Source organism: Mastacembelus armatus, chromosome 18 (assembly GCF_900324485.2).
Source record: "Mastacembelus armatus chromosome 18, fMasArm1.2, whole genome shotgun sequence".
NCBI lineage: Eukaryota > Metazoa > Chordata > Actinopteri > Synbranchiformes > Mastacembelidae > Mastacembelus > Mastacembelus armatus.
In genome coordinates, this window is record NC_046650.1 from 7,978,778 (window position 1) to 7,992,178 (window position 13,401).

The 13,401-nt window shown below is 40.0% G+C and overlaps 2 protein-coding genes across 8 annotated transcripts in view; one reads left to right on the top strand and one right to left on the bottom strand.

The window, feature by feature from the left end:
• The window catches only part of exoc6b (exocyst complex component 6B), a 78,695-nt gene extending 72,802 nt beyond the window's left edge, over nt 1-5,893 (bottom strand). For all 5 annotated transcript variants that reach the window (XM_026298475.1, XM_026298474.1, XM_026298473.1 and 2 more), the window contains exon 1: nt 5,763-5,893. In XM_026298475.1, the coding sequence (XP_026154260.1) occupies nt 5,763-5,851 (89 nt within the window). In that variant the 5' untranslated portion in view covers nt 5,852-5,893. The remainder of the gene's footprint in view (nt 1-5,762) is intronic.
• tkfc (triokinase/FMN cyclase) lies at nt 1,533-13,393 on the top strand. 3 transcript variants are annotated; one of them, XM_026298482.1, is made up of 18 exons: nt 5,867-6,000; nt 6,917-6,973; nt 7,516-7,705; nt 7,789-7,893; nt 8,083-8,270; nt 8,878-8,956; nt 9,040-9,129; nt 9,901-9,935; nt 10,037-10,121; nt 10,205-10,294; nt 10,418-10,534; nt 10,906-11,025; nt 11,185-11,322; nt 11,466-11,572; nt 11,723-11,829; nt 12,017-12,050; nt 12,175-12,267; nt 12,395-13,393. In XM_026298482.1, the coding sequence occupies exons 2-18, from the start codon at nt 6,968-6,970 to the stop codon at nt 12,551-12,553; spliced, it is 1,743 nt and encodes a 580-aa protein (XP_026154267.1). In that variant the 5' UTR covers nt 5,867-6,000; nt 6,917-6,967; the 3' UTR covers nt 12,554-13,393. The 3 variants fall into 3 exon arrangements, with proteins under 3 accessions (XP_026154269.1, XP_026154267.1, XP_026154268.1); XM_026298484.1 differs by lacking the exons at nt 5,867-6,000; nt 6,917-6,973 and adding an exon at nt 1,533-1,648; XM_026298483.1 differs by lacking the exon at nt 6,917-6,973 and having other exon boundaries at nt 5,886-6,000.
• Nucleotides 13,394-13,401: the final 8 nt, after the last annotated feature.

Here is a 13,401-nt window from a genome sequence, read left to right on the forward strand (position 1 = left end):
ACCCTAGAGCCGTGCCACTAGTACTGTTAGAAAGCTCTGAGGTCAGTGACCCATTAACAGAGAAAAAGACTGTACAGCACATCAGACTGCTTCATTATGTTTATCACACAGCTCCTTAACATGGACATTTCATTTTAGTCTCAGTTAGAGCAAACTGGTGGAAAGGCATCAGTACTGCTGTTTGATCTGTGGTTAAACTGTCCAGCACAATGTCTGAGCTGATCGTATAAGACTTTAATTAACACCTGCCAAACGATCAGAAAAAAGCATTTCAATGGCCATATAGGAGAAAACCACATAAAGAGCGCATACATAAAGTTTCCATGTCCTTAATGGCCAAAACTGATGAAACTCACCAGCTGCACACTGTTAAACACAGGGTGGGGCTCCACATGAGGGAACTTTTTTAAATTGTTGGCCTGGATTCCCTTGGCTTGCAGCAGTGTGACTGGAGTTGACTGATTAGATTAGCGGATGCAACATACATACATATAGCACATCTCTGAATGGGCTCGGCCACAGACAAACACAGATAAGAAACATGACATGACGCATTCATCTATTTCTGAGGCAACACACAAGTGACACGATTGGTTAGCAAAAGGCAGAAAACAACAGTTGAAATTCACTGCAAAACTCCAAAAAATAAAAAACCATTCTTTTTCTTTTTGGCTAAAATAAAAGTGTGAGAGGCACCATGACTAGTGTAACTAGTGCTTACGCAATAAGTGAATTACTGAAGTTTCTAAATCAAGAAACCATATTTAATACACTGCTTTCCCCTCTGAAACGATACAAAAACGAACTTGAACAGATAAAAGTTGGCTGTGGTTGTGGCTCTGCGCACTGGGAGTACTGTCCTAAATTTATGTAAAAAAATATGACAACTGATTAATCATGAAACGTATTGGCAGATTAATCAATAAAGAAGGACACATTATATATGTATTGATATTTATTGATTATCCTGCCCTCTGGTTAAAAAAAAAAAAAAAAAAAAAAAACAAGCCCACAGGTCATTTGTGCCTGCAGCTCATTACAACCAGCAGTAACTATGTAACCTCTTTGCCCATCTTATTTTTTCTAGCTTTTTCCCCTTTATTTTGCAGTTGGTCACAGAGAGCCAGACAAGAAACAGGACAGAGAAGAGGGAGACTTGCAACAAATGTCAGCAACTCAACTCAAAAACCCAATGTATGCTTACCAGTGGGTCATTTTCGAAGGCAAGGACAAATACATTAAAATATTTAACCATTCTTCACAGAAGGACATAGACAATAATAGTACTTAGGTGAACGAATTCCCCTTTGGGGATGATTAATCCAACTATATATATATATATATATATATATATATCTCTGTAAACTGAGGCAGTTTTGCAGCTCCTATGCAGTCTCTCCTGAGTTTTTCTGCTGTATTGCAGGAATGCTGCAACCAGCCTCAACCTGCACACGCTGCTGCAGGAGAACACACACACACACACGCACACACACGCACGCACACACACGCACGCACGCACACGCACACACGCACACACACACACACACACACCACCAACTCTCACTGCGAACCAGGTTTTTCCTGGCTGTCTTAGTCATGGGAAAGTTACAACTGACGAAGGTTTGAAGGAAGCTGAACATCATAATGCGTAAGTGATGCGGCAAGTTATAAAAACTGGTTGCAGATCTATTTATAAATGTATCCTTATTTTAGAAGGCATTTCCTCTAAAAAGCTATTCTGTTCTTCATTCGGAGGACACACACAATAAGGCAAATGTGACTATTTGTTACAAGTCAATAAATAAATAAAATAGTTAAAAATCACAATTAAGCCGTTAAGCCCTTCAGACATCTTTCAAAGGTAAGACTAACAAACGAAAATATTTACATTTACATATCTCCAACAGGAGAATTAAGAAGACTTCTGCCTAAAACAAATCCTTTATTTTGTAATTCTAACAATATTTTGCTATTAGTTTCATTAAATTAAATTTCAGTTTAAGTGGCTGGGAGCTTTATGCTGCCTTGTGTCATTTTTTTCTCCACAAAGTGATTTACTTATAAAAAGGGCGGAGCCTAAAGCACAAGGTAAAAAAAAAAAAAAAAATACATATAAAATGGCTGACAGTGCAGCTAGTTCCTTGAATGGCTTTGGAGGAGGAAGAAAGGTGTGTGCAAGGATTTGTGTAGTAAACAATAACATATTTCTGGATTGTGACTGTTATATTGGGATAAAATTGATCATGAGGACCGGGTTGTTTGGGTTGAGGAAGAGAAAATATTTGGTGCTTTGGTGCTTGACAGACTTAAGGCCTACAAGTTTTGTGGTTAGAAAGGTTTGGTGGTAGCCGTGTGATAGCATAAGCAAGCTAACATGATGTCAGAGAGGAGGATTGATTGGTTAACAAATGTTTGGTGCATGATACAGGCTTGAGGCCTACTAGCTCTGTGGTAATATTTTGGTAGTAGTCTGGTTACAGCATAACATAGAATTATAGAGTAGGCTTGGCTGGTTTGAGCTTTCAAGACAGTTTTCAAAAGCTAGAAGATGAAGTTTGAATGGGTCGACTGAAATGTTTGGTGGCTAGGGTTGTATGCTACTAACAAATCAGTGTTTACTACAGGTCTGAAATATACTTGTGTGGCTAGCCGGTGGAATAGGATGGCATTACCTGCTGGTGTTCAAATGATTTATCATATCTTATTAAAGTTTCCTACCCTGTGCAAGACACAGACTTAAGGCCTACAAGTTTTGGGGTTAGCAAGGTTTGGTGGTAGCCCTGTGATAGCGTAAGTAAGCTAACATGATGTCATAGAGGAGGATTGATTGGTTAAATGTTTGGTGCAAGACACAGACTTGAGGCCTACTGGTTTTGTGGTTAGCCCTGTGATAGCATAAGTAAGCTAACATGATGTCATAGAGGAGGATTGATTGGCTAACAAATGTTTGGTGCATGATACAGACTTGAGACCTACTGGTTTTGTGGTTAGCCCTGTGATAGCATAAGTAAGCTAACATGATGTCATAGAGGAGGATTGATTGGCTAACAAATGTTTGGTGCATGATACAGACTTGAGACCTACTGGTTTTGTGGTTAGCCCTGTGATAGCATAAGTAAGCTAACATGATGTCATAGAGGAGGATTGATGGGTTAAATGTTTGGTGCAAGACACAGACTTGAGGCCTACTGGTTTTGTGGATAGCCCTGTGATAGCATTAGCAAGCTAACATGATGTCATAGAGGAGGATTGATTGGCTAACAAATGTTTGGTGCATGATACAGGCTTGAGGCCTACTAGCTCTGTGGTAACGTTAGCATATTTTGGTAGTAGTCCTATAACATAGAATTATAGAGTAGGGTTGGCTGGTTTGAGCTTTCAAGACAGTTTTCAAAAGCTAGAAGATGAAGTTTGAATGGGTTGATTGAATTGTTTGGTGGCTAGGGTTGTATGCTACTAACAAGTCAGTGTTTACTACAGGTCTGAAATATACTTGTGTGGCTAGCCGGTGGAAAAGGATGGCATTACCTGCTGGTGTTAAAATGATTTATTATATCTTATTAAAATTTCCTACCCTAACATCCATTCTAACTAACTGTGTGGCCTTGTTGGAAAATGCAAGAGTCATACAGATTAGCCTGACTCAACCCTTTACCCTAACAGTGTTATATACCTGCCTAACCCTAAGCAGCTTGGATTTTTTTTTTTTTTTTTCAGCATAAAAAACACCAGGAGCGGCACAAATCCAGAGCAAAACTACCAGAATGGGTGAGTATTTCAACCTTGCTGGTTATTGACAATGAAGCAAGCTATATTTTTGACATAGAAATAATTTAGGCACAGAGATAATCTCTGCACAGAAAGACCTAGTTCTAGTTCCACAAACATTGTCATCTCTGTAGAACACAACAGCAATTAGGAAACATGTTAAGTCAATATTGGTTGATTATGGGACTTCAGAGCTGCTTGTATTGCTAAGGTGAGATTCGGCATAAAGAAATGATCCCTCATCAAAATATGCAGAGTGAAAAAAGTTACTTTGGAGCTAACACTTCATCTGATTTATTGGCCTTTAAAAAAAACCCTCTCTTTTAAACATCCCTGGGATAAATATAGTTAGTGATGTATCTGACAGTTCCAAACATAGACAAGGCTATTATATTTTAAGTGTGTGTTAGCACACTGGTTGAAGTGGAAACAGTGAGACTAAGCCTGACAGACAGTTGAAGCTGGAAGAGATGAAATATCACACAATGGTGTGTAGACACTAAAATAATATTGCAGCTAAACAATGCACACACACTTAGTGGAGAATGTGGCAGCCAGAGGTGTCACACAGAACAGTCAAGTTATATGGCAAGTTGCTCAAGAGTAAACAGATACTTTTCTAGACATGCCCTGATGAGAGAGAGTAATTCACAAGCCTAAATAAGCCTTTCTAAGAGGAGAAAAGGATCAACACAGAGAAGAACACACTTACACAAAAACATTTTTGATAGGCCTTCAATAGCCCTTTCCAAAATGATTGTCTAAAGAGGAAACAGGCAGCAAATCAAACAGGAAATGCATCAGAGACCATTGGCTAGTAACTCAGGTTCTTTTAAGAGGCGATGCTTGAATTAAACAAGCCATTTCAATGTACATCAATAGAGGTCATTTCAGGCCAAATTTAGGCAATGCTTATAAACCAGCAAAGCTAACTACAAATCCATCTGTATCATATTTCAAGCATTTAAAATATATAATACTGCTTGTCAGGTGTAAATTGAGCAGGAACAAGTAGACACAAAAATTTTGGTCTTATCCTCATCTAATTTTTGTTTTTGACTAGAAAGCTCTAAATGTAGGTTGTTCTGGTGACCCTAGTGTCAAAATGGATTGAGAGTCACACTTGTTGACCAATACAGATCCAGATTTTGAACTGAACTTTCTTTATTTTTTTTTTTTGTTTAGTTTTTTTGTGATACTACATTCAGACAGACCTTATTGTGCCAATTGGAGACTCCAAAATGGACACAATGTAACCAAATGACTTTATGGATGTTTAGAACTGAAAAACAGAATGAACTACTCATAGAAAAATGTATTTATTGTATAAAAAAGTGCAAAACAAACAAAAAGAGACAAAACCACTCTTGTCTATAGGCAGTTGCAGTTGCCACTTCTCGATTGAAACTGCATATGGTCTTGGCTGTTGCTAATCCCCAAACATGCTAAATGTCAGCATCCAAAGCTATTTAAGACATCCCGGGATAAGTTGACTGACTTCAGTGGCCAACACAAAACCTACCTGAACAACAGGGAGCCCCTAGCGAGCAGAAACACCCTCGACACCCAGTGTAGCCCCATGACACCAGTGAGTAGACTGCCAATCAGTTAGCCGAGTTAGCTAACAGCTAACGTTAACCCAAGTTGCTAAAATGCCTCTGTACAAGTTGATGACAAGGCTGAAAAGCTAAAAGGACAATGTGGAGGCAAAAACGCTTACATTAGGCCAAACCACAGAGTCTGGACTCTTTCTGACTGATTAGGCGCCGCAGTCCATTGTGTTAATTAGCTAGCTTTAATGTTTGCTAAAGTTAGCCGGCTAGCTGTCCGATAATGGACGCATGTGCTTTAAAGTTTTGAGCAAGCCCCCGGACTCTCGGAGGAGTTGCTAACTCGGTGGTTGTCAATTAGCCGCACTCCCTCAGCTGGACGACGCCGACAGGTCCACCGCTTGCACCGGGCTAACCGGCGTGAGCTGCGGGGGACTTACTTACCGGAGGGTCGGCCCGATACAGTTGGTGTCAGTGCTCTCGATTTCCCGCAGGATGCGTTCGTGTTCGGCAGCTGCCTCCACACTCGCCATCCTGCATGTTTCTGTGGACGGTGCCGAGCCGAGCTGAACTGAGCCGAGCGGACTGGCAGGGCTCCGTGCGTCATGCAGGAACAATCAGAGGGTTGGTTCGATGTTTTTCCAGAGCATCCCGAGTGAGCGGAGTTTTCCTCTTTTGAAAAGTGAGTTGATGCATCATGTGGGTGGACACAGATATGAACAAACCAGGTGTCACAATAATATATTGTTGCACAGTCTAGGCCTGTGTGATAAGTGGGGATATAACGGGATAAATAAACAATGAGTCTAAAGGATATTGTTTTCAGACTGTAAAAGCACTATTATTCCCTCAGCCCACTCAGCTGATAAACTTTTAATTTTCTATCATGCACTGTGCAAATAAGTACAAATAGAATTAAAATATTGTCTTTAAAATGGCAAACAACTCTTTTCATTACTGCTGTGAGGATTAAAGGGGCATTTGTATTGTATAGTGTATTATTAAACATCTCAATTGACATGGGGTTTAATGTAAAGTAACGTTTGAAGACCTCTAGTGGTGACAAATTCAGAATTTATTCGGGGTTCAGATTTGTAAAACAAAAAAACAAAGACATTTACTATGAATTCTTTCGTTTTGCATTGTGCTTTCAGTATTACCACATATTGATCATTATTGTTATTTATTTTAAAGTTATGATACACTATAAACCAGACACAGAAATCCATTAAGATTATGAAAGCTCCACTCCAACTTGTTGAAATCCAGTCCAACTTTATCAATTTACCGGGGCAAAATATGGGAATGATTGATAAAATACAGCAATATTGCCCCTTAATCTTTCAAAATAAAACATGTTTTCTTCATAGCTGCTCTCACTTTAATCTATGATACATCTTCCGGCCATATTTTGCTGCACATTTAACATAATTTCACTGTATATTATGAACCTCACCTACCCTAATTCTACAGCCCATCTTAAATTAATTATGCAAATTATTATAACTATTAATTAGCTATGAATCAGATAACTACAGGCTTTTATTTTGTAGGCAAAATTGTATGACATCCGGCATTGTCCTTTTACATTGTGTAAGGTTTACCTCCTCTCGTCTGATCTGCTGTTGAAAAAGAATCAAGGAAAGTTAATGGAGGTAAGAATGAATTTAATAAGGCAGTGTTGAAAATAATGCACTGAGCAGTGTTTATGTCTGACTGTAAATTCGTGCTGTCATGCAGGGTGACTGCAGGTTTAGCTAGCATTACTAGTTAGCATTGCACACTTGTCATTCAGTGAGATCAGAGTCCATTTTAGTGATAATAACGGTGGACTGAATGGAAACCTGTAAATCTCAGAGTTGTGCTGTTGCTTTTGCAGATAAAAAATTATTGCACATCTTCAGTAAACCTGGATTTAACTGTGTATGTATGTGAAATTTGAAGAACTGAGTCACAACCTACTTTACTTTAGTCAGACAAAACGCACATAATTTTTATTTTTAACTTTGACTACCATCAAATCCTTTATCCTGTGTAAATGCAAAGTCCGAAAATGCATCCAAAATAATAATAATTCTGACTACTACGATTTTTTATCATTATCATAGTGGCCTTCGTATTTAAGGAGCCCCACAGTTCATGCACTGCTTTGGTCAGTCATATGTTTTTATGTATGTTCTTCATTTCTCTCTCTCAGCCACAGAAGAAGTTAATAAACTCAGTGGACAGCTGTGTGGATGAGGCACTTTACGGCCTGGTTAGGGCCAGCGAGGGCCTATCTCTGCTGAAGGGTCACAGAGTTGTGATTCGGTCTGACCTGGACAACCTGAGAGGCAAGGTGGCCCTGCTGTCTGGAGGGGGGTCTGGTCACGAGCCAGCACATGGGGGTAGGACTTTTTGAAAAGGAATACAGTGCTTGATTATCTCAATTTTCATTTCTCTGTTTAATTTCACTTGTCTGTGTTTCCAGGGTATGTTGGTGCAGGTATGCTGTCAGCTGCTGTAGCAGGTGGAGTATTTGCATCTCCGCCTCCTGCCAGTATCCTGGCTGCCATTCTCTGCTTGCACAATGCAGGTAACGTACGCCAAAGTTTGTTTTTTTTTTCCTTGTCCCACATTAATTGAGTGTCTGTTTATCTATTTATTAAGGTGCAGTACTCTATAGCTCCAATCTGACTATACAAGGAGCCATCATATTGTTAAAACCCAATAAGCCCTAGTGGGAACCTTAATTTATTTAATAATAATTATACTCCCTGTATAGGAGCCGCTGGAGTCCTGCTCATTGTGAAGAACTACACCGGAGACCGCCTAAACTTTGGACTGGCTGCAGAGCAGGCCCGTAACCACGGCATCACTGTTGATATGGTGATAGTTGCTGACGACTGTGCCTTTGACCGACCCAGTAAGGCTGGGAGGAGAGGTTTATGTGGCACAGTACTCATACACAAGGTAAACAGCAAGGTTTTTGACAATAAAAAGGATTCAAATAAATAGTCTTAAAGGTCCCCTCAGTTAGTTTCATCTGCATCTTCCAGGCCTTCGCAACTGAGTTGTCAGGTCAGTGAGCTATCTACCTGACATTTGTGCAGAGTCCATCTGCTGAGGAAGAGTAAGATGTGATTTAAAGCTAATTTATTTATTTCTGCTGTCAAAAAATTTCATACACAAAGTGAAATAAAGCAAACTAAACATTATTGATTAACATGCAATACAATGCTACAGCTCTTCTAAACAGAATAGGTACGGTAAATGGACCTTTAGTGTGATGGATGGGCTTATCACATCTTGCAGTTTGCTTATTTATAATGTCGTTCAATCAGGTAAATATCAGTCCACTGTTTTTCAATTTATTTTCTTCTTGCAAATCTCCAGTTTTGTCACTTCATGGGGCCAACTCTTAGACTCAAATTTTTTTTTGTAAGGTTTCACAGAAAGGGAAAGTATACACGTTACAAGCCTACGTGGATCCTGGATCCAACATTTTCCATCAGGCAGCTGAGCAGCACAAATGCTGTTTGGAATAGGTTTGTGTATAAAAATGTTACCTTTCTGTCAGCTGGCAGGTGCTTTGGCAGAAGAGGGCTGCCCTTTGGACCAGATTGTTTTGAAGATGACAGAGGTTTTGAAGCGGATTGGTAAGCAGCACACTGACTTCTTGCTCTGTGGTTACAGATATACTTTTCCACAATAATACCTCATGTTGATGTTTGTATTCCAGGCACACTTGGGGTGGGTTTGTCTCCTTGCAGTGTCCCAGGCTGCCTGCCTTCATTTGACCTGCCTCCAGGAGACATGGAGCTGGGGCTAGGTGAGGGACAGTAAGAAAAAGATTAAGAAAGAAGAGTGGTAGAAACTCAGGACAGAACATTACCAGATTTCAAGTAATAGCCTTAGTTTTGATTGTTTATTTTGTAAACCAATTATGAATACTAGAATTTATACTTATACTGGAGAAGTACAAACATTTATTTTTTTCTATAAGCTTTTTCTCACAGCAAGAAGGTTCCTTGTTCAAAACCCATTAGTGGCCTTTCTGTGTGGAGTTTGCATGTTCTCTGTGTGCTTGCATGGAGTAAGCGGGTATAGATGATGCATGGAAGTTTAATTGGAAGTTAGGAATTGGCACAAGCATATACTTTGTGCAGTTTCTGGTTTGTCACCTGGTGATGTAGCTTCAGTGGGACAAACTTTGGCCAGACTGTTAGTGGCTGTTTTGCATGTTTACTTGTAGTAGGATTTGTTACAGTTTTTTAAGTGACAGCTAAAGGAAATAAAATCTGACACTGTACTGCTTCTCTGTACTGACTTGCCAACTAAGGCAGGTTTGTCCTCACGGTCAATGTTCAGTGTGAAACCAATCACAGTGGTTGGTGTTCCTAACTAACTCACTGTCTAATGGCCTGATGCTTTGCTAGCTACTAAATAATATATTGATTGATAATTGAGCATCAAAATGGTAAAAGATACTTTTAAAGGGTTGGTTTACTCATTGAGACATTATTTTACTTTACTTTATTTTTTCTAGTAATTTATAGTCTTGATCTGTGGTGCTCAAAACATTGTTTTACATCCTCTTCAGGAATCCATGGTGAACCTGGAATCAAAAGGTCCAAAGTGAGTAAATTTAAGCTGATACCAGCCTAAGTCTATCATACTCACAGACTTAAATTCTTCATTTCTTACTGTCACTTTTATTTGTTTATCCTCTTGATCAGGTGGCATCTGCAGACGAGGTGGTGAAACTCATGATAGATCAGATGACCAACCCTGACAGCCAGTCACATCTTCCTCTGAAATCAGGTCCTCTAAGTATAAGCTGTTATATCTCCATTATCTAATTCTACACCTAATTATACAAGTGTTGTGTATATTTTGTCTTACAGGAGACAGTGTGGTTGTGTGTGTGAACAACCTCGGAGCTCTGTCTTGTCTAGAGATGGGGGTGGTTACTAGAGCAGCCATCATTTGTCTCGGTACTCAGTGTGTGTGTCTGTCTGTGTTCATGTGTGTAAGTTCGTTAAAATTATTCACGGCCAGAGACCTGTGAAGTAAGCCTTGTTTGACCTTTTGACCTCTTTATAACTCCACGGTTACAGAGAATCAAGGGGTGGTGGTTGCCAGGGTGATGTCTGGATCCTTCATGACGTCACTGGAGATGGCTGGTGTGTCTCTGACCCTGGTGAGGGCCAATCAGGAGACTCTTAGACTGTTTGGTGAGCATTCACAACTTTAGTAAGGAACTAGCTTAGCTTATATAGGCAGAGGAGTTGCTCAGAAGTACTGGAAGGAGGATAGAGGAACTATTGTTTGTCTAGACACAATACAACAAAGGCACCCCCTAAAATCACGAATACTCCTTTTTATAGTTGAGTTCATTTACAGGTTAAGCAAACCAGATAGACTGTGTAAATATGACAGCTTTGGAGGTATTGATGGATTTATATAATTTGCAAAAGGCCAAGGCACATGTGTCTCATGTAGCCAGTCCTAGTTTGAAGCTCAGCTAAACATGTCCTGATAATACACATAGTTTGTTTTCACATGTACATACACACTCATATTTACTATCCCTCATGCTGTACAGATGCTAGGACTACCGCCCTCGCCTGGCCTCACCTCAGCAATGTGTGTGTAACTGGATGCAGGTACATTTCTGATCCTCCAGCGATGAGCACGCGACCACAAGATGACTCATACTCTGAAGGTTATATTCTTAAGTTACAGTGTATTGATGTTGAATTTGTTGGAGAAGTTTTGTTGAAGTTTTGAAGTAATGCCTTTTTTCTAAGTAGTTGAATACAGTGGCAGAAGAGGAAGTGCAGCTTAACTTAACATGTTTTTTTGTTTGTTTTTTTTCTGCCAGGGCCACTTAGTCATGTGATGCGTAAAACCTTAGAGAGGGTTTGTTTCACACTGTTGGAAAAGCAGGAAGAACTGAACTCACTGGACCGCGCTGCCGGGGACGGAGACTGTGGAAACACACATGCACAGGCTGCTAGAGGTACGGACTGTGTAATACCAGCAGCAGCATACTGTACAATAGCATCAGGAGAATAGAAAAAGTATGAATTTGTAGTTTTCCATCCTGGATAAAAGTATTTACCAAAGCAAAGAGTTTTAAAATCTGTAAAAATGCTTATTCAGCCATTCAGGAGTGGCTGCAGGATCATAGGGTCCCTGGTTGTCCGGGGAAACTATTATCTGTCCTCGCTGGGTTGGTGCAGGAGAAGATGGGCGGGTCTTCAGGAGCGGTAGGTTTTCTGCATTATTTGATAAATAAAATTGCAACTTTGATTTAAACTTGGAATCAACCACCTTATACTACCTTACCCTCTCTCTCTATCACACACACACACACACACACACACACACACACACACTGGTCTTCATGTGTCTTTCAGTTGTACAGTCTGTTCCTGACAGCTGCAGCTGGTCATGTCACTGAGGAGCAGAGCAGCGCTGCAGCCTGGGCCAGTGCAATTCATGCGGGGACAGAGGCCATGAGGAGGTGTGGGGCCTCTGCATGTGTTGGTGTCCTGTTCATATGCCTCTGGGCCATTATGTGTTTGCTAACAAAAAGGGGCCAAATATAAAGAAGAAAGTCTTCATTTCTGCAACCGAGGAACTAAATCTACATTTAATTATATATTTTGATTAAAAGTGAATTTAAATCAATAATCTCAAACATTTTCCAGATACGGTGGTGCCGACCCTGGAGACAGAACAATGGTGAGGGAGTAGATTTCATTTCTCTGCTTTTTTTCATGTAACTTATGTATTTGAGAAGTTACAGAAGTATTTAACAAACAACCACTAGGTCTTTATATCTCGTCTTGTTTCTCATCCTCTCCAGTTGGATGCTTTATGTCCAGCTGTGGATGAGCTGATGAATTTGAGCACAACGCCACCTGGTGGACAGATGGCTGTCCTACAAGCTGCTGTAACGGTAAAATGCCTTTTGTGACTGAACTCATGTTTTTCTGGCATTTCATCAGGCGGCTTTGTTTGTAGTGTGCGTTCACCTATTTCCTGAACTGCCTTGTCTTTTGCCTTCCTTCCCTCTCTGTTCTTAGAAAGCAACCTTGGGAGCAGAGGGGACCTGTAACCTCACAGCGCAGGCAGGGCGAGCCAGCTACATCGCAGCTGAGCGGCTCACCCTGCCCGACCCTGGCGCTGTGGCTGTAGCAGCCACCTTGAGAGCTGTGCTGGAGGTGCTGGAGGGTCAGAAGTAATACAGCAGAAAACTATTGCTATCACCAGGCTAATACTACCAGGACTCTATCATGCCGTAATCATTTAGTATAGACACAAGAAACTGGATTTTCTAGTTAACACTTTTTGACACTACATAGGGACAGTTAAACTTCACATGTACTGTAGACCATACAACCTGTGTACGAGACATTCCATTCATAAAAATTTGTATTTTGATTTGATTGGATTTAAGACCTTTTAAAACAAGTCATCGGATTAAAGGAGTATTAACATTAGTTTTGTGAGTTGGTTCAGTTAGCTATACAATGCTTTCTGTATGTTAGTATTTAAGAGCAACTAATCTGTATATAAGAATCAATGAATGAGATGCAAAGTGTTGTACTTTAGTCATGGACTAATTTTATTCTTAGCCTAGCTCTACTTGTTTACTAAGTTGGAGTGTAGGAAATAGTGGTGTCATCTGTTCCACTGTGCACAGTGAAAGCATTTCCTAATGAAAGAAGTATTCATTTTGGCTAATTAAATAATTATTTTTAAAAAGTGTGTGTTTGTGCACATGGTTTTTACAGCGTCTCACACATAATACCCAAAAGGTCAAAGCTCAGTGAGCAGACAGGAGTTGATAAACCAGCTCAGGGGAACGTCCACAGAGATGGACACCGAGGCTGCTACTGCTTGTGACAAACACATATATACACTCACACATATTAATTCAACGTGGCTATAATAGAAATGTTTCTTCACACACAATTAGTTATGATTGAACCATTTGTGGCTACAAAGTGTTTTTTCTTTCTTTCAACCTTTCTTCTCCTTTTGACTTTCATTTCTTTCTTCCTCTTGAATATCAACCCTTCATCAACTT

Coding starts and splice junctions, on each gene's coding strand:
- tkfc (XM_026298482.1), top strand. Junction 11,323..11,465: donor ACATGCACAGGCTGCTAGAG/GTACGGACTGTG, acceptor ATGCTTATTCAG/CCATTCAGGAGTGGCTGCAG. Junction 11,573..11,722: donor TGGGCGGGTCTTCAGGAGCG/GTAGGTTTTCTG, acceptor TGTGTCTTTCAG/TTGTACAGTCTGTTCCTGAC.